The 27,613-nt window shown below is 40.0% G+C and overlaps 1 protein-coding gene and 1 long non-coding RNA gene across 2 annotated transcripts in view; one reads left to right on the top strand and one right to left on the bottom strand.

Annotated features, from left to right (window-relative positions):
* Nucleotides 1-21,889, top strand: part of LOC124101786 (uncharacterized) — a 23,347-nt gene extending 1,458 nt beyond the window's left edge. The window contains exons 2-6 of the long non-coding RNA XR_006854706.2: nt 14,181-14,256; nt 16,862-16,952; nt 17,885-18,059; nt 18,401-18,477; nt 21,778-21,889. This is a non-coding gene — a long non-coding RNA (uncharacterized LOC124101786). The remainder of the gene's footprint in view (nt 1-14,180; nt 14,257-16,861; nt 16,953-17,884; nt 18,060-18,400; nt 18,478-21,777) is intronic.
* On the bottom strand, nt 16,366-27,613 carry Umps (uridine monophosphate synthetase). Its single transcript, XM_046457935.2, has 6 exons — nt 27,419-27,613; nt 24,688-24,841; nt 21,799-22,470; nt 20,262-20,437; nt 18,930-19,044; nt 16,366-16,739 (listed from the first exon to the last, which is right to left on the bottom strand). The coding sequence occupies exons 1-6, from the start codon at nt 27,572-27,574 to the stop codon at nt 16,570-16,572; spliced, it is 1,443 nt and encodes a 480-aa protein (XP_046313891.1). The 5' UTR covers nt 27,575-27,613; the 3' UTR covers nt 16,366-16,569.

Genomic DNA, 27,613 nt, shown 5'->3' with positions numbered 1-27,613 from the left:
AATAAACAAATGATAAGAAGGGCTGGGGATATGGGTCAGTGGTTTAGTGCCAAAACAACAAAGTACAAACTATACGGGAACCAACCATCAACACCAGAAACCTCGGTCTCCTTCTGAGGTAGCGGCTTTCAACTTTTTGTGTCATGGATTCCTTTGGTGTTCTGGTGAGTGCTGCATACCCCTTATCAGAATAAACCTTACACGTGTGTAATAGGGAGGATACTAAAACATCCAGCCTCTTTCTCAGGATTATCATCTTGTTGATTTCAAAATCATCCCAGAAGCCTCACCAGTTAAACTTGGTCCCACCCAAAATCCAGGTCCAGTTCAAGGAATGTTTCTACTTTAAAAACTGAAGAAGGCTGAGCACAGGGTGCACGCCTGTAATCCCAGTGGCTCTGGAGGTTGAGGCAGGATGATCCCGAGTTCAAAGCCAGCCTCAGCAACTTAGGGAAGCCCTAAGCAACTCAGGGAGACCCTGTCTTTAAAAAATTTAAATAGGGCTAGGGATGTAGCTCAGTGGTTAAGTGCCTCTGGGTTCAATCGCAGGTACCAAAACAAAACAAAAACCCTGAAGAAGATAATTGACACGAACTTCATGATTCCTGGAACAAAACCTGAATACTTCAGACTCTTCTCCATGGAGGAGGAGACAGGTTGGCCTGGGCCCTGGTGGTGGGCCTGTTCGGCTAGCCTGGAGGCGCTCACACGTGTGCTGGCTGCAATTCATGTCCTGACACAAATCAGAAATAATTTTTTTTTTTAAAAAAAGCACACACTGAACAAAACATGCAGCTAACTAAGGGCCGTCTGGGCGGTACCGCAAGTGAGCAGCTCTGCGTGGGCAAACAAACTGGCACAGGACCAGGGAAGACAGGGAGGCCAGGGAGGCTCAGGCTCCTCCTCCAAAGCACCTTTTCAGCTCAAACCACCAGGGCTGCAGGCTTGATTAAGTAGGGATGCTGGATGGATTTGAAGTTTAAAAGGAGAAAAGGCAACAGAAGAAAAAGGTGACACTGTAGCCCAAGAGTAGAAGTCAGAGGGTACAGCAAGCTGGTGGGGTGAGGGAAGAAAAGAGAGGGGAAAAGGGAGATTAACTAGGACAGACACCTCCCCAACTTCCAGTGGATGCCTGAAAGTGCAGATACCAAATTCCATGCACATATAAAACTATAATAAAATTTATTTTATAAATAAGGCTGAATTTGTAATTGATATATATAAATTAATGATACAGATTAGTGATAGAGTAGATTAGTTAGAATTATTAAATAGAACAATTTTAACAATAAATATATAAATAATAAAATAATATATAAATAATAGAAGTTATGTTATATATCTGAAAATATCTTCTTGTGCTGTATTCACCTTTCTTATAATTATGTGAGATGATACAATACCTGCGTGATGAAGTTAAGTGAGGTGAATGATGTAGGTATTGTGATGTAAGGTTAGCTTGCTACATAAATGTTACTTGGACACAAGCATTGGGATAGCACAATAGTCGATCTGATAACCAAGACAACTACTTAGTAACTAACAGAAGGGTAGCATATACAGGGTGGATATGCTGGACAAAGGATTGATTCATATCTCAAGCAAGACACACAGTACAGTGTGAGATTTCATCATACCTCTCAGAATAGCATGCAAATAAAACTTGGGAGTTTATTTTCTGGAGTTTTCCATTTAATAGCTTTAGACCACAGCTGAATGCAAAGCCATGGACAAGGATGCTGTTTTTCCTGATCAAATTTCATGAGGCAAATATGAAACTTTAGGCCACTCATTCAGGTTATGAAGATATAATTCTATGTTTGTTTGTTTGTTTTTAAACTCAGCATCATCTCTACTTCAAGTATCTATTCAAATGATGGCAGAAAACATGTTACTAGGTTACAGGTAAACAGGGACAGCAGGCCTGTGGGCTGCTAAATGCAGGGAGACGGTGCCTGGTGAGGACATGGGAGCTGGGGCATGAAGCCTGCGCACTGACGCTGGTTAACATGCTCAGTCCTCATGAGAACCTTGTTGTCTAGTCCATTCCACTCTCCACAGAAGAGTCCTGGCTTGAGGGTTGGGAGACTCAGTTCCTCGAGGTGTGTTTCTCAACTAACTTCCATGCTCCTTTCAGGGACACTGGGAGATGCAACTTCTCTGTCATGTCTCTCTAGAGTCACAGGAAGCTCAGGCCTCCTCAGGCTCTGCCTCAGATACAAAGACAAACTTTGTGCCCACTGCCCTGCCCCAACCTGGGTAGGGTGGGGGAGTGGTCTCTGGACCTTGACTGCTTTCCTGGGCCCCTCTTAGAAAAGCCAGGCATGGGCCTCCTCTGCCATCATTCCCACATTTACTGCGCTCTCCCTCCCTGGGGTTCAAAGATCACAGCACATTCTGACCCTTAGGTTCCCTCTGTCCCTTGTTCCTCTCTCCAGTGCAGAGAAAGATTCCACCCCCCACCCCACCCCGGGTTGCAGGAGACAGGGCTAGGCAAGTGTTCTTCAAACCAGTACTTTCTCCAAAACCTTGAACTTTCAACATTAAAACATACTCAACTATTTCGTTTCTCTTTGTGTTTCTATTGTGGCCTCCCTTTCCTGAGGCTCAAAGGCCAAGTATGAACTTGGAAAGGTTATGAAGAAAACAAAGGGATTACAAGAGCCCCCCGCCCCCCCAAAAAAATCACTTAATTCATACAAGGCCAGATTACAAATGTTAAAAACCCTGAGCTCTAAAAAAAGAAAAATATGTCACCCCCACATCCTGTAATCCAAAATAAAATCAGCACTTAATAAAAACAACATGAATCATAAAATAAAGAACACCAGTGAGCCCTGATTTTTCCATGCTTTTTTGTTTTTAATATTTGATTCCTTCAAAAAGGAATTTCTTCCTGGCACTGATGGCATGGTAGCGTATTCACCTGTTAAGGGCAAAGGAATCAAAGTCAAGAGTGTGTGGAGTCATCCACTGTCATTTTCAATGATTGACACTGGGTTCACCATGGAGACTCAGGAGTCCCACAAGAGCCAAATGGCTGTTTCATTGACAGATCACTGGAAGCAGCCAGAAGCAAAGGCTGAAGGAAGGCTGACTGACTTTTTTGAACGGTTTTTGGCTTCCTGGTAACCAGGAGGCTACAGCACATGGCTAGATGCATTTAAGAGGATGCTGCTGCATAACAAGCCACCCAAATCTGTGGCATGCAGTGATCAGCACTTATTACCATGCTCACAGCCACAGATCTGCCTGGGCAGCAGGCCTGTGAGGTCACAGCAGGCCCTGCTCTACCTTCCTCTCCTTTCCTGGAGATGGGGCTGACCAGGGCACGCTCTTCTCATGGTGTGGTGGAAGTCAAAGAGGGGTGAGCAGACACACAAGAGCTTGGACTCAGAACAGGTACCCTGTGACTTCCACCCACACACTGTTGGTCTATAGTGGCACCTCCCTCCTCCACAGAAAATCTTAATTAAGTTTTTCCAGAAATCCACCACACCATAATTGGTCTAAAGACCATCAGCAAAAGAATCCCTACAAAAGAGTTCAATGTAGTTAACTTCCTATTTCCTGTTGCTGTATTTTACAACAATGAAATTTGGCCATGGGCCTGAAAGAGATCAGCATTTCAGTTGCTGAACACCCCTTTACTAGTTTTTCACACACATTTATGTACTATCTAGTACAGTAACTATATATATAATAGTTTGTGAAAGTTTTCAAGGAGGAAGTGTGTTTGCAAATGTAAAGTGTGATAAGAGAGATAGATCCTTTATCAAGGACCTAGGAATTAAACAGAGACACAGTGCCTATTAGAAGAAAAAGTAGGTCCAAAAAAGTTGGATCAGGCCCCAACTTCCTTAATAAGACTCCTATAGCGCAAGAATTAAAATCAAGAATCAATAAATGGGATGGATTCAAACTAAAAAAGTTTCTTCTCAGCAAAAGAAACAATCAGTGAGGTAAATAGAGAGTCTAAAATTTGAGAAAAATTTTTCTACATGCACATCAGATAGAGCACTGATCTCTAGGATATACAAAGAACTCAAAAATCTTAACATCAAAAAAACAAATAATCCAATCAATAAATGGGCCAAGGAACTGAACAGACACTTCTCAGAAGATAATATACAATCAACAACAAATATATGAAAAATGTTCAACATCTCTAGCAATTAGAGAAATGCAAATCGTAAGATTTCATCTCACTCCAGTCAGAATGGCAGCTATCAAGAATACAAACAACAATAAGTGTTGGCGAGGATGTGGGGGGAAAGGTACACTCATACATTGCTGGTGAGACTGCAAATTGGTGCAGCCAATATGGAAAGCAATATAGAGCTTCCTTGGAAAACTGGGAATGAAACCACCATTTTACCCAGCTATCCCACTCCTCAGTCTATACCCAAAGGACTTAAAAACAGCATACTAACAGGGACATCAATGTTTATAGCAGCATAATTCACAATAGCTAAACTGTGGAACCAACCTAGATGCCCTTCAACAGATGAATGAAGAAAATGTGATACATATACACAGTGGAATATTACTAAGCATTAAAAGAGAATAAAATCATGGCATTTGCAGGTAAACGGATAGAGTTGGAAACTATTATGCTAGATGAAGTAAGCCAATCCCCCAAAAAACCAAATGCCAAATGTTTTCCCTGATATAAGGGGGCTGATTCATAATGTGGTTGGGGGGTGGGGTATGGGAGGATTAGATGAACTCTAGATAGGGCAAAGGGGAGGGAAAGGGAGGGAAGGGGCATGGGGTAGGAAAGACGGTGGAATGAGATGGACATCATTACCCTAAGTACATGTATGAAGACAAGAATGGTGTGACTCTACTTTGTGTACAACCATGATATGAAAAATTGTGCTCTATATGTGTAAAAAAGAAAGAAAGAAAGATCCTTAAACAAGGCCTTTGGCCTTGGGCTAAGCTTCACAGAGATGTAAACAAAGATGTTACTAATTAGGCTCCCTGGTAACAGCTGGCAGGGGGAGGGAAGAAAGGGGAGAAGAATCTCTCCCCTTCTCAGGCTCTGTCCTTGAAGGGTTAAGTGCCCAACTGCTTTTGTTGACTGAACTTCTGAGCCCCTCCCCCTACACACCAGGTATGAAGTTCTGAAGCTGCCTGAATTCAGGGTTCAGGGGATTGATTGATTTACAGTGAAAGCTTTGCCTTCTGAACCTGGCTGCAGCCAAATAAATCTGTTCCTGCTGTCTTTGGTGTCTTGCCTCGTCCTTCCCCACAACAGGTCAAAGTGAGTCACATAGCCAAAGTGGGGTGGAACACTCTGTGTCTGGAATGGGAGGAACTGCTGAGTCCTGCAGCAAAGGATATGGATTCAGAGAGGGAGACAGAATTGGGGACAATACGATAGTCTGCCACTTCAGTTCACTGGTCTATTGAATCCTGTTTCTTGAATTGTGATTGATGGGAAGAAAAGAGTGTTTGGTTTTTATTTTGTTATTGCTTTTTGATACTGGGGATCGAACCCAGGGCATTTTATCACTAAGCTACATCCCCAGACCTTTTATTTTTTATTTTGAGATAGGGTCTTGATAAGTTGCTGAGGCTGGCCTCAAACTTATGATCCTCCTGCCTCACTCCCCTGAGTCACTAGGGTCACAGTTTTGTGCCACTGTGTCCAGCTAGGGAAACACTTTTGAAAGTTTAAAGACTGACTTCTATAATTACTCGGGCAACAAATGTCTCATTCACTTCCTGTGTTCAACAAATACTTCTTGATTGAATGGGGAAAGAACGTGTGTAGCAGAATATCTATATGCAAACATAAAAAGGGGGTTAAAAAATGAAATGAAATATATCTACTCTTGCAGGAGTTAAAAAAAAAAAGTAAGAACAAAAATACCAAACTGGAATCAAGAAAGTGGATTCTTGTTTCGCTGTCTGTCTGGAATCAGCTCTTCCGCATCGTGTGCAAATCATTCTCTCAAGGGGCCTCGATTTCTTCATCTGTGAAATGGGATGATTGGATTCTCTGATCTCTAAGGGGCTTGCAATTTCAGTTTCCAAAAATTTTGGATGTAGTCGCCACTTTAGCATCTGACAGATTCTGTTTTCACTGGCCTTTTCTCTGAAAGGCTTTGTCCAGGCCCTGCCACTACTTTTTGCAGCTTTCCCTGCACAGCTGTCTCCTATTAGCAAGAGTGAGGGTGAAACAGCTGGGCTGAGACGCCAGGCCGGTGTTGGCCATAGACGGGCTGGGACTGAGCAGACCCAGGTGTATGCTCTGCATTTCTAAACAGGGGAATCAGGACCAGATTGTTTAGGTAGCTTCCTCCTTCAGTACTAAAAACCTGTGGGCGTCTGTGCTACAAAATGCCCTGAGTAGTTGAGTAGCGGAAGGGCCAAGGGTGAAGTTCTCCACACCCAACAGCTATTCTGGGAACGTTATTGGTACTGTTCCTATTTTCCCCACTAGGACCAGAGGTCATGCTGTCAGCTGAGAAAGGTCTCAAGTATCTAATGCCTCCAAAGCACTTCCGTGCACAAGAACAGCACTTTCAGAGCCCGATCCCAGGGTTTTGTCTCAATCAACTTGTGCTCCTGTTTCCTGAGACCAGACTGGTGAGACTTTTGCTTAAAGAGGCCTGAAGCACCTTAAGAAGTGCAAAATGCCTGGGGCATCCATGAGAAACGCAGTTTGCTTCTACTTGCAAGTTTAAAGTTCATTTTTTTTTCTGCTTTCTTATTTTAATAAAAACTAATTGCTAACTTTAGATTAATCAAAAGCTAGTTTGACATTAGTACATTATTTTCTCTGTGTAGTTTTTCAACATGCCATCTTGTCTACAGTGAAATCATATGGAGAAAGATAAAGTTTACAATAAAGTATGTATTAATTGAAGAAAGACCCAGGGAGTTTGGCTTATATTTACAAAATTGCACACCATGGAAAATTGAGATTTACCAAGGACAAAAGTCATTGCACAAATCAATAACCCCCTGTGGTAGAAAATGCTCTGCTGCGAGTGGATATTCTCTTTTCTTTTCTTTTTTTTAAAGTTCATTTTAAAAAGTTAAAAAAGTATCTTCTTTGAGATACAATCCTGGAATTGAAAAGTTTAAAATATCAAATGTTGTTAATAATAATAAATCAGATTCTGACCAATTAAAGAAAAAGAAATGTAGATGCTCTGCTGGGGATGTAGCTCAGTGGTAGATTTTTCTCTCTCCCTCTCTCTCTTTCCCTCCTCTCTCTCTCTATCTCTCACTCTTTCTCTCTGGTACTGGGGAATAAATCCAGGGGTGCTTAACCACTGAGTCACATCCCCAGCCCTATGAGACAGGGCCTTGCCAAGTTGCTCAGGACCTCACTAAATTGCTGAAGCTGGCTTTGAACTTGGGATATTCCTGACTCAATCTCCCTAGTTGCTGGGATTACAGGCGCGTGCTACCACACCAGCTCAGAGGTAGATTTCTTGCCTGGCAGTGTGCAAGGTCTGGGCTCAATCCCTGGTACCGGAGGGAGGGAAATGCAGTTGCCTAAGCCTCACCCAAAATCTGTCCAAGTAGACTGCATGAGAGTACAAGATACAGAAGTTTACACTTGAGGTAAGCAGGAAGGGCCAGATCATTCTTTGAGCTCCTTTGCAGTTAGATCAGGCAGGGGCCCTGGGTGAGCCAGTCACAGTGCCAGCACGATTCAGTACCGGATTCTCAGGAGAGGGAGAAAGACCCCAAGGCCATCTCATTACAAAAATAAAAATGTGACTAACTAGGGCACTCTTCTCAAAGTCAAGCCCAGCTGGGAACCTCTTAGAAATGCAAATTCTCAAGCCCCACCCCAGAGCTACCCAGGCTCAGCAAGGCTAGCGTCCCCTGGAACTAGGCTCCCATGACTGGGATGCAGGCTAAGGCAGGAGAGCCACTTGCTCTCTGCACATTGCTCCAAAGTCTTCTCAGTCTCTTGTCATTGCAACTTTGAAGATACCTGAGACTCCTGCAAGATTTTTATTAGAAAATTCCTCTTTTCATGACTTTGGGCCTCTCCAGAGAAAGGGAAGTCTTAAGTGTCTGGACTGGGTTCAGTAGGAACAGGACTGGGTCCTGTAGAGGGCTCAGGTGTCTGAGTCAGACAAAAAAAGAACTGACTACCAATAGGTAGGTAAGGTCACTGGAAAGTCGATGGAGACTCCCAAGCTCATCTTAATGCTGGGAGTTTAGACCTCTACCTACTAACTCCAGCTGATAGTAGCTTATACTGTGAGAGTGTGTGTAACCATGAGGTCAATTTGTGCTAAGAAAGGACATGCGACCTTCCGAGGGTTTGTGGTGGTGTACAGGGACCTAGATCTTGTCTGCAAATGTTGGATGGGTGGCTAAATGCAGGATTCAAGATTTGGCCTCTCTGCCTCCACTCTGTCTCCTTTGATGTGAGTCACCTTGGATTCCAGGAACAACAGGATTGATGAATAAACATCTGGTGATAAGTCAAAGTTAGTCCACAGGCCAGAGCAACTTTGTGTCAAGGTTCACCTGACCCGTCCTGAGATAATGCTGAACAGACCAACCCTGACCAAGATCACCTGCTTTAGCAGCTGTGAAAAGCCTCCAGGAGGCAAACACCCACCTCCTGGCCTTATTCCCTGCCCCCCGCTTTGTGCTTTGTTTTGATTTTGGTACTGGAGATTGATCTCAGGGACACTTTTTATTTTCTAAAACTGGGTGGCCTCGAATTTGAGATCCTCCTGCCCCAGGCTCCTGCGTTGCTGAGATTACAGGTGTGAGCCACCATGCCCAGATCCTTCCCCGTTCTATAAACATCCATGCTACTGAAGCCAGATTTAAAATTAGGTAGTCAGTGTAGTTAGGTAAATCGGGTCTAATATCATATCGAGTGAAATCTAAAATGGAGGCCATGCTGATAATGATTCCGGAAACGCTGGACAACTCATGGAATGTTAATGAAGTCCCAGAAAGGGCCTAGGCCAAAGTCCACCCCAAAGAAATGTTAATGAAACCCAGGAAACAGCCCCCAACAGATTTGGAGATAGCCCATCCCAAAGAAGTGATAATGAAGTCCTGCCTGCCCAGATTACTTGTTTGGCCCACCTGTGTCCCAACCCTTCCCCCTTACATTCCATCACCAAAACTATAAAAAGGGGAGACAACCGCACTTCCACGGATTCCACCTCTTGGGTCCCCTTCTTACCCCGGGAGAAGTCTTTTCTGTTGTCCTTTAATAAACTTCTAATTTCTACTCTGACCTTGCCTCGGCGTGCTCTCTGGTGTTATTCTTCAACATCGGGAAGCAAGGACTCGTCACTGGCCAACAGCGGTAACACTACCGTCAGTCCCTTGAAGTTAGGGCTAAGGACACTGGTCCCTTTGTCTTCCTGGTCTTCACTGGTTAAAGTTCCTTTTGTGTTTTTCACTGCTTCCTCTTCTATTTGGTTTTTGGAGCAAGTGACCTGACCTGATTTGAATCCCCAATGTTAAGCCTCTGGCCTGGGACTCCTGGAGTAGTGGCTTCTTGGGACAGGCAGAAACTAAACTGGGTCCTGGATCAGAAACTCCTTCATTTGTAACTCCAGCCAATTCACGTATTAGAACTCCCAGAGCCTGATTTCTAAAAATGGGTGAAGTTTTTCACCAGCACACAGAAGCTTCTAAGACTTGGAGTTGTTTTAAAAAGGAGTGGTTAGGTCAGTGTAGTCTGCTTCTCAATCTACCTTAGAATAATTGCAAATAGTATCTTGGCAGCATAGAGGAGGCTTTGTCTGCTCTAATGGGCTACCTGCCCTGAATTCAGTGATTTAGTTAAGACCCTATGGCTTGGAAAGCTACCTATCTTCAGTTACTAAGCCCTGTGTTCATTTAAGGAAACTTCCACCTGTGGGAGGAAGCTCCATTTGTAAGGCTGCCTCCCGTTGCATATGGAAGGGGAGACCAAGTCACTGGAAGCTTTTACAGTTTAGAAGCAAAGACTTAGGTCTGGGTGACAAAGTTCACCTTTGACTCTTTTGTCTCAATTGGACTTTCGACTTCTACTTCTGTCTGGTCAGGCAGTGGTGTTCAGGCCTGAAATCTGATAGACCTGTGTAAGTACTGCTCTAGATGAAAGAAAAGGCAAGGGTCCCTCAATTTGCCCCCTTGCTGAAATGAGTAAAATGGCAGGAGTGAGAAGGTATCCTCAGAGTAAAGTTTTTGAAAGATGAAGGATAGAGGATGGCTTGTCACAAGTCTGTCCAGATGGAGTGAGCTCTATAGGCCTGTTGGAAGTTGGCCTCCAGAAGATGGGTAAAGGTTGAGTCCCCTTAGAGGACTCATCTTTAAGGAAAGTGGTGGTGGTGGGGGGAGGGGCAGAAAGCCTTGCATTTTGCTGTTCTTCAGGAACCTTGAAATTGATCAATATACAAAAGCAGTATATTTTAGGATGGCTTTTCTTAACTAATTCAATGGCTTTGTTTAATGAGCAATTCAAGCACAATTAATGAGTAAATTAAACAAAAGAAAATTTGTAGGGCTGGGATTGTGGCTCAGCGGTAGAGCGCTCTGCCTAGCACGGGCGAGGCCCTGGGTTCAATCCTCAGCACCGCATAAAAATAAATAAATAAAGATGAAATTTTTTAAAAAAATTGTAAATGAACTTGCTATAGTCTCGATCTTTAGGTCTTTAACTTCAGGTCTTGGAGAGCTCAGTGGTGGATACTTATGAAATATCTGAATGTTTGGATCATTTTTGAGATTAAGATGCTGAAAGTTGTTTCTTAACCATTCTAATCTTATATTGCATTGGGGGAGGCATCTGAAGATAGCATATACATGCTTCTGACTAGTAGAGACTTAACTGGGGAAGGCTACTAGAAACTGTCCTAAGAAAATAGCTGTTCCCACTTCCATGAAGAAGATGTGGTGTCTTGGTTAACTGAAAAGTCATGTAATGTGTTCATTTAACATTGATCATATGTGTAACACATTCTGCTAGGGCCAGGAATGTAATGGCAAGCAAGATAGATGCAATTACCTCCTGCATAAAGTGTCCTAGGAGAAAGAGATGCACACACACAGCACAAGTAAGAAAATACAGAAAGTTAGCCAGGTACTAAGTGCTATGAAGAAAACAAGGATAGTCTGCTGCTACTGTTGGGATCTGCAACTAGGTGAATGGATTGACTGAACTCCTGGGTCAGCCATTTCCCTTTACTTACACCAGTGCTGGTCTTCACAGTTTCACATTTGTTAGTGAATAAATTCTAGTGGGAACATCTATTTTTTTTTAAGTGGTACAGAGGGAAAAAGATGTATTTTAGTCTGTTAACAGACATGAAAAATGCTGTCTTATGAAGAAATACTTCTAAAAATCATGAAATGATGCTCTTCAAATGCTGATATAAAAGTTCAAAACAGCTTACTCGATGGTTGCCACTAGAAATTAGGGTTATTAGGAATGTGGTAATAAAAACTAGAATTCCTTATGTGAGGAGTACAAGGGATGCTTTTGGCAAATGAAGTTGTGTTAGTATGTAAAATTAAATTTGGTTTCCTATGTTAAAACAAGGTTTCTCAGATTTGGTCTGCCTTTACTTTTTTTTTTTTTTGGTGGGGATGGGAATAAGACACAAGACCTCTGGGTCGAATTCCCAGATGGGATTTAAAACTTTATCAGGTCTTTTGTTCTAAAATTGCTTAAATGACTTACAGCCAACATTTGGTGTGTCAAGCCCATAATCCTGAGAAGACTACCAAAACTTCAGATGGTATATTTTGCTACTTGGTGGAGTACCTGTACATTCTTGCAATAGTTCATGTTCCCTGATTATAAAGCTTTCCAACTAGGAATGCCAATGTTACACCAGTAAGTAGTTAAAAGGATACTGACAAACATGTTTTTCTTGTGGGGCAATCTCCAGTGACAATACTTCACTGGGTAGATTATTAAACTGTTAAAATATGGTGTTATAAAATAGGGACTCTGCCATTACTCCTATCATGCTCAGTATTCTGGAAAAAATTGATAGCATTTTGACATTGAAATTGGGTTGTTTTGGACAATGGTACTAGTTTTAATGGACAAAAGTTACTGCAGAGTCTGTCCTTTTCTCCAAAATTCTGACATGACTAAATACTGCAGGGCTTTAATGCACTGAGCTAAAGCATATTTTCTTTTTGTTTCTTGTTTTTTTATTTTTAAGTGATTGATAGGCCTTTATTTTATTTATTTATATGTGGTGCTGAGAATCTAACCCAGTGCCTCACACATGCCAGGCAAGTGCTCTACTACTGAGCCACAGCCCCAGCAAAAAATATTTTCACCAGGCAAAAAAATATTTTCTTTTTTTTAAAATATTTTCTCTTTAACTGTTAACAAGACTTTTCACAATCTGAAACCTGAAGATCAACTTGTCTAGAAGTAAATCAATGACTGCTTGGATGGGACTTCAGGTTCTTCTTACTGCCCATACTGCAGTCAAGCCCCATTCTTAACCCAAGTCTGTTAGTTTATGGGGGTCCCTCCAGACTCTTAGAACTGTATACCTGTTGGAGACTAAGGAAAAGCCAAGCAGGGAAGTTCCCCCCAAAGTAAATAATGTCTTTAAATGTGGATGGCTGACCCCAAGACTCAACATGAGACTCTTACTCTTAATTTTCATGTTTACCTCTTTCACTTGATGGGATTATGCTTTAACCAGACTTCTAGGCCCTTCTAGCAATCGTTCTTACTTAATTTAATTAATTAATCTTTATTTAACCTGATTATAGAGTACTAGATTATTTACTAGCTGAACTGGGAGGAGTTTGCAGTTGCTAATACTCAGTAGATTGTAGATATATACTTTGGGTGTTGCAGAGAGACTATTACAATTAACTACTAGGCTATTTTGTTAATGGACAGGCTCAACTGGCTCATTTTTTGATTGTTAGATTTTGGCTGGTTTGGTTCAATGTGTAGCTATCATCTGCCAAGTACTAAAATGTTCTCTTCAGTTAGAATAACTCAAAGAAGTGCAGCTGAGGTACAGAGACCAGAGACCCAAGATGATGGTGTGCCGAAGTCCAGCCCTGGCCGGGTGAGGGGTGGGTGAAGAGTGGGATGACAGATTGCAAGTTATGAGCAGCCTCCAGAAGAAATCTCTGCTGCCCCTGGAGGGACCTTTATTTTAATCTTTTTTTACAGGTGTTTTTTCAGGTATTTAATAGATAGCTTCAAAGCCTGAAACTTTTTTGATTTACATAATTTTCAAGAGTTACAATCTTTTCTAACGTACATTGATTACCTAAGATATTGAGTACATTGTTCAAAATATTTTTCTGTAACCTTAGCCAATCATGATTTTCACCTCAATCACTAGGTGTTAAGCAACGCAACTAGACTACATGACTCCTGACCTATTATTCACTTCTAACTTACAGCATACCTGTAATTATTTCATTAACCTTTAACTTTAAAGCATACTTATGATTTATGGTAAGCTTTCTTACTTCTAAAATCCCAGTAAAATACACTTAGTGAAATTCTATTATTTAAAAGTCTACTACTCTGAAGTGCCTCTAAAATATATTATATTAATTTTACATGATTCTATTTTAATTTCCAAGGTAATTTCCTTTTTTCATATGACCTATTTAACTGCTTTCTTAAAGAACTTCCTTGATCCTTGGTCAAATCATACCAATTCTTATGTCTTTGTAATCTTTAACTAAAGGGCAGGCTCTGCACCTCAACCCATTGTCATTTATATTAACTATGTGTTTTCCATTTTCATCTTAAGTTTCTGTGTAAGGCAAAGGAGGGTCTATTGGTTGGGGAATGTATTTTTATTAGCCTCTTGTCCTTGGGAAAATACCATAAGCTACGTATGGCTGTCCCTGTACTGTTGGCACAGCAATTGTTTTTCTGTAGCTAGGCTGTTGTACAGGTTATGGCTTTAGGATGGGGTTGGGGGGGGGGGTTAGTGTAAATTGTTAACCATGGGATAAATATTTCTTGTTGTTCAGGCTTGAGGAATAACACTATTGTTTGTATCCTGAGACATTGAAACACACCTCATGGCATGTCTCAATTGTATCCTTAGTCTCATTCTGGGAATTTTCCTGCAATCTCAGGCAATATGTACTTTTATTATTGATTGGGTATGCCCTGTTATCCATATCATGATATCATAAACAAAACACTTAACATTCCTAATGGTTCTGGTTTCCAGATGGTGTGGCTCTGCTGCAGCATCCCCCACGCTGTGATCCTGTCAGACAGCAGGTGCAGGAACGCCTTCACCAAAGGTAACTCAGTGAGAGAACCCAAACAAGAGGGGAACTGTTAAATTTTCTGGGAGGTCCTGGATGGACACTTGCACTGGGTCCAAAAATAAAATAGAGAGTTTAATTGCAGTAATTGAGCTTTGGTTGGTTGCAGGAGGTCCCATAACCAATTGAGTTGTAAACAGACTGATCAAGCTATAGCAATAGAGTTCTATTTTTCTATAGAACTTAATTTCTAATTCCATCTTTCTATAAACACTAGTCATATCATATTGTTGGCATTCCCCAGAATAGCTGCTGGTTCTGGGAGTTGCCTAATTTATGAATCATTTTTTTCGCAGTACTAGGGATTGAACCCAGAGCCTTACACATACTAGGAAAACACTATCTTTTAGCTACCTCCCCAGCCCTGAGCTACGTTATTTTGGGACAGGGTCTTGAACTTGTCATTCTCCTGTCTCCCAAATAACTGGGATTTCAGGTTAGTGCTACCATGCCCTGCTTCACCTTTGCTCAAATTAATCCTAATTGGCCTTAGGAATTTTCTCAATAATAGTGAAGGCTACTTTCCCTCTATTAATGACATCTGGGAAGATTATGTGGGATTCTCAAAACAACCCCAAATGACTTGATAATACTGTCTTTAAATAAATAAGGCAGGGGACTGCAAATTGATGCAGCCAATTTGGAAAGCAGTATGGAGATTCCTTGGAAAGCTGGGAATGGAACCACCATTTGACCCAGCTATTCCCCTTCTTGGACTATACCCAAAAGACCTAAAAAAAGCACACTACAGGGACACAGCCACATCGATGTTTATAGCAGCACAATTCACAATAGCTACAATGTGGAACCAACCTAGATACCCTTCAATAGATGGATTAAAAAAATGTGGCATTTATACACAATGGAATATTACTCAGCACTAAAAAATAACAAGATCATGGCATTTGCAGGCAAATGGATGGCATTCGAGCAGATTATGCTAAGTGAAGTTAGCCAATCCCTAAAACACAAATGCCGAATGTCTTCTCTGATATAAGGGGGGTGACTCAAAATGGGATAGGGAGGAAGAGCATGAGAAGACGACTACCACTAAATAGGGAAGAGAGGTGGGAGGGAAAAAGAGAGAGAAGGGGAGCTCACGGAAGATGGAAGGAGAACCTCATTGTTATACAGAATACATATATGATGTTGTGATGAGAAAAAGAAAAAAAAAGTGTGTCACATTAGATTGGATAGAGAGAAAGGATGGGAGAGGAGGGGAGGAGTAGGGGGGATAGGAAGGGCAGCAGAATAGACAATATGATTGATGTATGTACATTCCATGTATGCATTATATGTCAAAATACATTTTGCTATCATGTATGACTAAAAAAAATAAAAATAAATCGTATGGTTAAAAAAAATAAAAATAAATAAGGCAGCACCTTCCCATTTGTGATCCAAATAAGGTAGGAGGAAGCTGTTACCAATTTCCATTCTCTGGTCCACAATTGTTGCTAGAAGAAATGAGCCCTCTCCATTTATTGAAACAACAGCCAGATATTAAAGGCTCAGCCAGACATCTCCCCTGCCTAGCTCTTTAGAACAGTTTTAGGAAGCCGCATCATCTGGATACCTGGACTGTCACTTTTAAGTGAACAGTTAATATTTAAATGCTAGTTGGGCATCACATTAGAATGGATACACAGCATCAAATGTCCTAGAATTTTGTCTCTGTGATTAAAATAATAAAGCAGCTGGGCACAGTAGCACATTCCTATAATTCCATCTACTCAGGTGCTCAAGACAGGAGAATTGCAAGTTTGAGACCAGCATCAGAAATTTAGTCCTATCTCAAGATAAACAGGGCTGGGCTGGGGTTGTAGCTCAGTGGTAGTGCTTGCCTAGCAAGTGTGAGGCACTGGGTTTGATCCTCAGCACCACATAAAAATGTTTGGAGCATGATATTCCATATATATATATATATATATATATATATATATAAAAAGCTGGAGATGTAGTTCTGTGGTAGAGCACTCCTGGGTTCATTCCCTGGTACTGAGGAGAAATAAAGCAATCCAGCCCTGGCTAGAGAAGGGGGCTTCCCCATTTGTGGTTGCCCAACAAACACTAGTCTTAATAAGCTCATTCTCAAGCTTGCCTTTATTATAATATCACTGCAGCGATTACAAGTCATTCAGTATTTCCTAAAGCCCCTGCAAAGCAAGCACTCCCACCATAGGTCCATGGAAAATTCAAGCAGTAGGAAAGGCTGCTGATCATTTCAAGCCAGTGAATTTCAGCAACTCGCATATCTTCAGCACTTTCACATAAATGTATCTGAGGCATTTAAACAGCAAGCCTATTCAAGTAAGCTTCCCAGGCAGCTTTTCTGTACATCTCAGCTGCTTCTAGGCGATTAGCTGCTGAAAGTATGCCTCGGCCTACAATGATGACATCAGAACCCCGTTTGCCAACAACTTCTTGTGGACTGTTGTATTGTTGGCCAAGATGATCCCCTGTAGAAAAACAAAAATTACTATTTAACATAATACAAAACCCAGGAAACCTGCCATGACTCCTTTGAAACAGTTATCTAACCAACTTGAAATAAAAATGTTTTTCCATTTCCCTTGTGCAGAGCAAATGGGTAATACAGGAGGAGAACACACTCAATGAATTGGCTAAAGACCTCTACAGTGGAGACAGATGCCCACGAACTCCTTTTCAATGTAAGTCCAAAGCATATAATCATTAAGGAAAAAAAAGCAAATCTCCTATGTTGACAAGAAAAGTTCAACAACAGAAAACTTATAATAAAACTTGGCCTCCCAGGAGAAGATGACCTTACTAGTCCTCTCAGAATCACTGTGCTATACTACTGGCAAAGTCCTCCAGGGCACCTAACCTGACCACCACAAAGTACATGACTCTTTCTCCTACCATCCTAGCAAGTGCTCACAGACTACACAGACCCTCATCCTTAACGATCGATTTGTTCTTTATTACATTCTGCTGGTTATAGAAGCATTCTGTTAAATGACATATGGAACTTTAAATATCCCTAAAAGCTTAGGTCCTGACTGTACTAGCTAGTCAAAGACTTGCTGCAGCTCACAAACAATCTAGCAGCTAACAGTACCTACTCTATGCCAAGATACAATGTCAAACATTTTATATGTCATCTCTATGATGATTCTCCACAACCTTATGATATTAGTACCGTTATTCCCATTTTACCAAACAAGACCAAAAAATGAAGTAGCTTGTTCAATGTGTGTTAACAGAAGGGCCAGGATCCCAAGTGTTCAGCACAAATATAGAGTTTAAGAAATATCAAGAATTGTTAAATACTAAAGCAACTATTTTGAAGCCTTAGGTAAGCAAGCCATTGTATTGTGCTAGGCCCATGCCATGACAAATGAAGATCATATAGGAAACCTCTGATGATCTTTTAATCTATTAATTTAAATTCTCTTGAGTCTTTTCTCCCTAACCTATAATATTCTTTAAATAAAAAGGCAGCTCCTTTTTCATAAGATGGCTATATTAACTATCTAAAACAGCTCCATGGGTATGTACTGGTCCTAATAATTCAGGGTTTAAAAATAAAACTAAGGTTTACAAATCTTAAAACATTAATTTTTTTCATATGTCTACACAGCATGTTGTCCATTCCTTCAATATCTGCACAGTGCTTGGGGAAATGTAATCTTCAGAACAAGCTCTCATTCTCCGGAGCTTCTGACCTATGAGTATTCCAAACATGTTAGATCCTAACTGTAACCAAGAAACACTACGAAGCTGTAAAAGGAATGTAGTACTCCAGGTATGCAGATGTAAGTAGCCACACATATATACTATACCCTCCAAATTCTCATGCAAGCACGAGTCCAGCCAAATTATGCCAATTATGTGGCTCCCTCTGGAGAGGGAAGCTGGACAGGGGGAAGGATGGATAAGTAAGAATGGCTAGCAATAAAATCCACTTTGTACAGGTGTCTTTTTGAACTTTGTTTTTACCAATGCAAAGTCAGAGCTGTTAGGGTGACAGATCCACTGTGGGGTGATAAGCATATTGTTTCTATTTTACCTTTTAATTTTGTTGTACTGGGGGTTGAAAGCAGGGGCATTCTACCAAAGCTATATCCCTAGCACTTTTTACTTTGTTTTGAGACAGGGTCTCACCCAGTTGTACAGGCTGACCCTGAATTTGTGAACCTCCTGTTTCAAGCTCTGGAATCACTGGTATTACAGGTATGTACCACATCACCCAGGAGTGTTTTTCAGACTGCTGAAAAGTGTCAAGTTCAAGTAAGTCTGGGAAACGTGTCAATCCCCATTGGAAACAACAGACACTGGAACATCAAAGGCTGTGCAAGTCCTCTAACAAAGAAACAGATGTTTAATTTTGTTTAGCCTTGGGCTTTCCAAACTTCCTTGAGTACAAAATCTCTCTTTTGGCAGCTTATTCAGAACATCCATTGATACATTAGTTGAACATCAACTGACACATTACTAACCTAATGTATCAGTTTTTTGGGTGTATTTCAAGTAGCTTTTTAAATTTTTATCCTAAAATTAGACTGCTCTATTCATTATTGTTCTAGACTAAGAAGAGTTCTCTAGCAACTTTTTAACAGTTTTATTTTACATAATATGGGTAAAACAGCTTTTTTGGAAGGGCCATGACCAGTGAACAAACTTACCTCCTGCTTCTAATTGAACTCCTGGAGTCAAATGAAGAAATTCTGGTTTCATGCTTACGCGGGAGCCAGAAATGAAACCAATCACAAATTCACAATGCTCCTCAGCCATTCTAACCTAAGTGGATCGTAAGAGCCATATTACAAGAAAATAGTTAATCACATAAAACTTAACGAAAGTAGACAAATCCATATTAACTAGTTTGAAACTTGCCATAGAATAGATGCCTTTTCTCATTTCATGTTATACACACATAAACTCATTTTATCTGAAACAGGTCATCTTATATGTGAACCACGATTATGATATATATTTGCTTCATTAAGTCCCTGAGGTGACCCTTTCCAAACCCTTTCCCCAATTAACCATACTTGTAAACATCAAAAATCCTATACCATGTGCATCTCAAATGAAGATGCTACATAATTACTCAGTTGTTTGGGTTTTTTGGTGCTGGGGATTGAGCACAGGACCATGCATAACATTTTACCATGGAGCCATAACTCCCAAACCATTACTTATTTATAATAATGCTTAATGAACCACCTACTTCCAAAAAAGATTTGAGATACTTCCCATCATTTAAAAACAGCTACATTTAAGAGCTAAAGAAATCTTACTTCCACTGCTTTCCTCCTCCTCCTAGCATCTGCTATTAAATGGCTTCCCCTTTTCCGTGCTATTTCCTCACATATACAGAATGTGGCTTTCTGATCACTCTTCTCTGAGACTCACAATGTTCCACTCTTGCCACTAGCTACGTTCAACAACAAACAAGTGATGTTTTGTCCTTGAGAGAAATGCACTCTCCCATAATACCAGTATTAGCACTAACTCTTGAACCCTCTGTTATTTGGGAAATCGATTTTAGTTCATTCATGGTTGGGCTTAAAATATAACTCTAGGTCCATATATATTCTTAACAGCTCCATGTAGTCTTTGAAATATGGAAAAATATAAATTTCCATGGCACATTTTAAGCAATATTCCTTAATATATTGTAAAATGATTTGCCCACAATTCTAGTGTCTATCCATCTATAAATTTTACCTAAATATAAATGTGAAGAGAAACTTTGACTAAGGTGTTTTAATATTTCCCTTGGAGTACAATCTGAAGTACCCTTAAGTGTCTACCACAATATATAAAATGCTATAATATACTCTCAAGGAATTCTATCCAACTGATGTTAAAATACTATGACACTAACAATAGTGGAATTTGAGGGTAGGCAGGGGTTCCACAGATCCTAGATGAAGATATTTTTTTCTTGCTCCACAGAATGCAGTTTTAATAGCTCTGGCCATCTCTCACCCCAGGACCCAAACACTTACCGCAGCTTTAGTGTAGTTCCCAGTGGCCAGGGAGCCCGCAGAGCTCATTTCTGCAACAAGCAGGCATCCCCGATGTAAAGGCACGCCCACTTCTTGTAAGCCTTTTACAACTCCTGAGCCTGGTACCACGTGGGCATTTACTAGATCTGCCCAGGAAGCTATTTTAAAAACACCACCTAAGAAGAGGGAAAAACATATGCCAAACAAGAACCTCTAACCTTTTGCCCAACTGACCAGCCAATGTGAAATAAACTCCTACTAACATGTTAATGAAGAGTCCCAATGTCAAGAATTTTAATGAATATCAGTAGACTTGTGGTTCCATTTGTGAAAAATGTATTTGTCCACCCAGTAGCAACAGATCAGAGAAAAAATTCTTGAAAATTCTGTACTTGGTTTATAAAGAACACTGGCAGGCCAATTTTTTATTTTGGCTTTTGCAGGCTGAAGCTTGGGATCCCAATAAAGCTCATGCACTCAGAAAGGGACTCCAGTAAAGATAGGCATTTACTGAGGTCAAGGATAGTGACATATTGAAATTTCTCTTTAAGATGACAAATTTTCACCCTGGAGCAATCTCAGCAACTTTACTATCTTTTAATGCTTGTAACATTGTCCCTTAGTTCTCCTTAGCTATTCAAATTTCAATAGGCAACCACATAACTTTCAAAAGCTAACAGTTAAAAACTGATTTTAAAAAACCACATGCAAAATTGAAGGGTGTGACACTCTTCAGTCAGATAAACTAATACACTAAGTAATGTGACAAAGGTAGGACCTCATCTCCAAGTGAAGACCTTCACAGTCCTATTCTAAAGGAATAGTTTAGGAGATATATATATATGCATTAGTTTAAGAAAAAAAGAACTCACTTTCAAGATGCCTATGAGTATTAAATAATGTGACCAAAGTATCTGTTATAAGGCTAAGTGAAAAAAGCATTAGATACATACAGATCACATCTTTGTAAAAACAGATTATGTGCACAGAACAGGTAACAGAACGTAAGCATTTTTTCCAACCAAAACATGCACTACTGAGTCCTATTTGACATTAAAAAATAAAAAAATGTATACCAATAGACATACTGCTCTTTGTTTTTTATATTTGGCAAAAATGACAGCAGAAAATTGCAGTCTATAACTCTTGCATCGTTCTTTTGATATCAGCAATCTCATTTTCATTAGAATTACCCCTGCAGGGTCTTCAGTGAAAGACTTTAAATAATGTTAACCACCTAAGATTTGCAGGAGCCAGAAAATGAACGCATTCTACACTCTAGGTCAGAGTGATTGGTTTAGGGCAGGCAGTTAGTTTGCTTACCTGAGAAAGAAGTCAACAGAGAAGAAAAGCAGAGCTGAGAGATGCAGAAAACAATTTCACAGAAGACATCACCTGAACTCCTGGATCCAACCACACTTGACAGCCTGCTCTATGTTTAGACTTTCAGTGACGTGAGTCAATACCTTTCCTTTTTTCCTGTAGCCAGTTTAAGCTGAATTTCTGTCTCTTGCAGATTCCTGAATAATACACTTACCTTCATACTGCTTTTTTACTGTGTTTCCTATATCTGCAAATTTCCGGTCTTCAAATATTAAAAACTCATGTTGTTCTGCCAGAGTGGTCAACTCTTTCATCACATCCAGAGTGAAATCACTCAAAATATCTACATGAGTCTTGAGCATGCAGATGCTGGGACCTAAAGCATCTGCTAGCTCCAACAGTTCTCCAGCCTCTGAAACATCAGCAGACAGACACAGATTGGTCTCCTTCTTTTGCATAAGCCTGAAAAGCTTTGATGCAACGGGGTGGACTGTGGGCAGCTCTGCACGCACACCGAAGCTGAGTTCTTTGGGTGCATTTTTTACAGGAGAGAGGGAACCATTCTGAGAAGCTGACACACAAACATTCTCTTGAATGAATTTCTTCACTCTCTCAACCATCTCAGCATCAATTTTTTTCTGCTGCTCAAGAATCTCCAGCGTTTCGGACAATGTACACACTGAGTGCAGACGGATCCCGTGTTCCCGCAACTTATCTCTGCCTCCCTGCTCACGGTCCAACAGCACTATAGCATCTGTGACCTTCAAACCTTCCTTCTGAAGAACCTCAACTGTTTCCAAAACACTAGCTCCACTGGTGACAACATCTTCGATGATTAGACAAGTTTCTCCTGGATTAATAGCTCCCTCTACAAGACGCTTAGTACCTAGAAAACAAAAAATTCTGTTGACTCAATTTTAGAATGATATATTTCAGTCATTTCAAGATGTCTTATGGTATAAATCTGGTATGTATTTATGAAGGGGTGGATGATCTAAATCTTATTTTCTCATCAGTTACCTTATTTCTGGTGACTCTTCAATGTATCTCTGTATCCCAAAATTGTCAGCTACAGAATGTTTACATAAAACTAGCAAATTATTTTGCAACGTAAAACTTATTGTTTTATAAGCAAATTTTCAAATGATTTCTTTTTTTTAATTTTAATATTTATTTTTTAGTTTTCGGCGGACACAACATCTTTGTTTGTATGTGGTGCTGAGGATCGAACCCCGGCCGCACGCATGCCAGGCGAGTGCGCTACCGCTTGAGCCACATCCCCAGCCCTCAAATATGATTTCTTAAAGCAAGGTCACCTCAATTAAGCAGTTCTGAAACAACAATCCAGTATCAGCAATGAAATCATTCTTTATCCACTGAAACTTTTACAAGTTCATGACTCAAAACTAGTCAAATAATTGCTTCCCCCCACCCCCTCTTGCAGTACTGGGGATTGAACCCAGTGATAGTTTACTGCTGAGATATATCCCCAACCCTTTTTTATTTCAAGACAGGGTCTCACTAAGTTGTCCAGGATGGTCTCAATCTTGGGATCCTCCTGCCTCAGCCTCCTGAGTCATTGGGATTATAGGCATGACAACACACCCAGTAGGCTTTTTGAAAACATAAATTCAGAAGGAAAATATTCTGTAACCCTTTAGACCCATTACCAAAGTAGATTTAGTCACATTGCATTATTTTCTCCCTCAAAGCCCTGACAAAACTATTTTCAGATAATGTTTAACTCAAACTTGTGGACATTATAGGCTCAATTTTTATCTTTTGAAACAAACAGAACAGGTAGGCATTTTGCCCAGTTTAAGCTTTGCAACAAATACTATCTTTAACCTTTCCCCTTTTCTCTTAATTCCTTTCCTCCTCTTGCAGAATTGGCAGATTTAACTGAATCAGCTTAGACTAATATACAAAACAGTACTATAGGTATGTTAATAAATGAATGAGTTCATTCTAGAAACATTTAAGATATTTAAGGACTGGGGATGTAGTTCAGTAGTAAAGCACTTGTCTAACATGCATGAGGCCCTGGGTTCAAGCCTTAGCACTGATCAACAGAACTACCACTGTGCCTTTAAGTAGCAAAATTCAACTAAATATTTTTTATAATGACAATTTCAAGCAAAAGTATACAAAGTAATAAAACCCACAAATACAGAAATTCACTCCTTAAAACATGGTGAATCTAGGGGCTGGAGTTGCGGCTCAGCATGTGAGGTGCTAAGTTCGATCCTCAGCACCACATAAAAATAAAAGTATTATGTCCCACTACAACTAAAAAAAAAAAGGTGAATCTTATTTCATCAATATCCTCACTCCTTCCCCCTCAACTTTTAGAAACAAATTCCTGACACATGATTTATCATAAAATTTTTTTTCAGAATAGATCTAGAAAACATCTCTTTAAAAAACATTATTACATCAACATAAAACAATAACAAAGCCCATTGGGCCTGGTGGCACACATTTGTAATCCCAGCTACTTGGGAGGCTGAGGCAGGAGAATCAAGTTTGACACCTGCTTGGGCAATTTAGTAAATCCCCATCTCAAAACGGTCTCTCAGTAGGAGAGCACTTCTGGGTTCAATCCCCAACACTGCAACAAAACAAACCATTAATTCCTTAATATCATTAAATAGTTTCAACATTCTTAGATTGAGTTTTCAGATTTTAAAAAAACCTGATAACCTACTGCAAAGGACCCACAAAAAAATCTCCCCATGGGGTATTAATGTAGCTTTGTGAGAGTAATCTTACTCATGCAGTTTAAATATCTCAAATATACTGGAAAAGCACATGCTTTCAGAATATTCTGAGAGGAAAGGGTCAATATAAATGTTGGGATTTCATGGATAGAATACCCAAAAAAGCAGTTTTTTCATTGCCTAATAACACAAAGCGCGCACACACAAAAAACTCCAATGAAAAAACAATTGTTTTTCCAAATCACTTTAGCCCTTGACTCTAAATTACACAAGTGATAACAATTTAAAGAACCTCTGAAGAATATTTAACACAACTCTTCATCAGTACACAAGAAAAAATTCAAACAGGTTACATATTAACACTTATGGTACTTTAATTTTACCATAGTCCTTTGCTTCTTTCCTTCTAATAAGCATCGGAATTTGATTGGTTGAACAGATAACTGTAGCCAGAGGCAAGGCTGTGTAAGGTACTCCACACACAGTGTCAAAACTGATCCCTGCATTTTGAGCAGTTTGAAATAAAATATCTGCAACCTGCAAGAAAATGAACACATAAACTACTTGTTATCATTACTATTTAAAATGGTGTGTGAATCATGTAACAACATAAAGACAGAAATAACCCAGTGGAGGTGAGTGTCAAACCCAATGGAGGCAGAGAGACGGAATAAATGCCTTTTTATTAAATCCTAGGATACATATATCTAAGTCCATATGGATCATTCAAAACTAGACAAACAATAGGCTTTCTAAAGTTAGGGAAAACATTCATTTAGACGCATTACTAAAATCTTAAATCCTGGGATACAAGCATGAACACCAGAATGAACCTACTGGACTCGGGCTCCACTTTGAGGGCAACATGAGTATATTGGGGAAGGTCATGGTGTTGAACACCAAATATAAGGATGGTCCCCAGAGTTCCAAATTTCTTTTAGTAATCCATTATGATTTGAGTATTGAAACCTACTACTTGCCAGTTGTATTTTCTGAAGGAAGCCTTCAAATACAAAGTTTCACAAATACAGAGCCTACTGTGTAAAATATATTTTATGATCTTTTCTCACATAATCACATTTTAATATTAGAATGCATACTCCCAACCCCATGCTATCCATTAGAAAAGAAAAGCAATCAGAGTTCCTTCACAGACTAGAGGTCTTTAAAATATTTTACACCTATACTTCTAAATGTTTTCATATCTATGAATACTTTTAAGGTGCAAAGGATGGTAATTTCTGGTATTAAAAATATTAATATAGCCTAAAACTATTATATTACTGTTTTAATGAATATACTTGGAATCCAAATGCTGTCGGTGATTTGCTATCTGCTATTTCCATTTCAACAGGCCTGCTCAACAACCTGGTTTTGATCCTCACCACCTCAAAACCAAACAAACAAAAAGAATAATAAAAAGCAAAAACTCTAGACTATGAAAGTTGGAAAATATATATATGTATTTTTCAAACTCACATTCTCACTCCATTGTGACCACAGAATTTTATTCCAATATATTTCTGCTTGAATAGCTTTTACTGATTCTTCTACCATATTTCTCTAAATGTATGTAAACTGAAAAGTATGTACATTGGAATTTAAAATTGTAAATTTAAAAAACTTCCCATGATCACAAGTCTCTAAGTGTTAGAGACATTAACAGTTAACAGAATAGTTACATTAACTATGCGGGCAGTTAATTAAAGCACCTGGCAAATGCTGATAGAATTATAAAACCATCATTTTAGAAACACATTTCTTATATAAATGATACCCTTCCCCTCCAATTAGTTTAAGGTCACTAAGGTCCACACAAAATGGTGTTTAACTACCATTTTGTGTAGTTAAACATTATTTATTACTAGGAAGTTCAAGGTCAGCATAAATTTTGCTTTTAGGAAGTGTAATTATGGAAAAGCCATATTTACATAAATAAGCAGTTGTGAAAAGAAAATTTTTTTGTTATACAGCCAGGTCTCAAAGTTTTGAACTCCTCCTCAATCAGCTACCAAGTCTCTCCCCGTCACACACACATACACACCACCATGTAGCATCAAAAAATAATTTTGTCACCAACCAATGACTTTTTAAAATAAACCAAATTTTCATTAGAAAATTCTTACTAATTCACTTTCTCTACTGATGAGATACACTATAGCAAAATTCTGCATCTTATCATGATTCTGAATGTTGAGATTCTGGATGATTAGCAGTCCATCCACCTCCACTGGTGCTTCAGTTCTTTTTACAATAACTACAAAAGTGGATGCCCAAGGAACATAAACCTTAAGTGCGTGGAAAGAATTTATGGAACTTATATGGTAGCCACTGGTCACATGTGACTATTTCAGTCTTAAAATTCAGAAAGCTCAATGTCCCTATGTGGTTAGTAGCAACTCTTTTGGATAGTATATTTAGACCCTTCTCCTCAAATTATGGTCTGTAGATTCAGCTGCTAGCGGCTACAAATACAAAACCTCAAGGTACTACCGCAGAGCTACCGAGCCCAATCCTGAGTTTTAACAAAATTCCCAGGTGATTCAAATGGTGATTTGCTATCTGCCATTTATATATATATATATATATATATATATATATATATATATATATATATAGTCTGAGAAGCACCGTGCTAAAAACAGCTAACGTGTACAAAGTTTACCCTGATACTGACTAAAAGACCCAGCCTTCTGATGCCTACCTCTGTCCTTAATTTCTGCCACACAATACAAAATTGAATTTGCCCTTCCAAGCAAGAGCCCTTCCAAATACGTAACCAGCTACTCAATTTTCGGCCCACTCGTCTTTTTGTTTCTTTAAATCTAACTTTCTGGGGGCTAAATACACAGAACTCATTAGTGGACTTGAGCCCAAAGGGCGTTTTCCCACTCCCGCAAAGCACGGGTCGAAGGTGGTCGGCTAAGAACAGGCTACTAAGGTCCTAAAGAGCCCAACAACCTCTGTGCCTCTCAAGCCTACTCCCCCAGGCGACAGAGGGTGGGCTTGCCTGCTCTTCTGCTCTCACCCACAGCCCAACTCGTGTCACCCTCTCTTCACTTCCTGGTCCCCTTTCCCGCCACCCTGAGCAGTCCTTCCCCTTCGGGCTGGCACCTGACTTAGAAGACGAGGTCGAGATACGATGCCCCGCAGATCTATGTAGACGGGGGAAGAAAGTCCGCTCTTCAATACGAAGTTCCCAAACTTGAAAGCCTGCACGTCGTACAGACTGGTCACCAACGGCCCCAAAGGAGTGCCAGGAGCCGCCATGTTGTAGCGCTTTCACTTTGCTCCAAAACGCTGAGGCGC

Source organism: Marmota monax, unplaced genomic scaffold, assembly GCF_021218885.2.
Source record: "Marmota monax isolate L192 unplaced genomic scaffold, Marmota_monax_Labrador192_F-V1.1 WCK01_AAM20220418_F8-fsc00052, whole genome shotgun sequence".
NCBI classification, from domain to species: domain Eukaryota; kingdom Metazoa; phylum Chordata; class Mammalia; order Rodentia; family Sciuridae; genus Marmota; species Marmota monax.
This window is presented reverse-complemented; position numbering and strand designations above follow the sequence as displayed.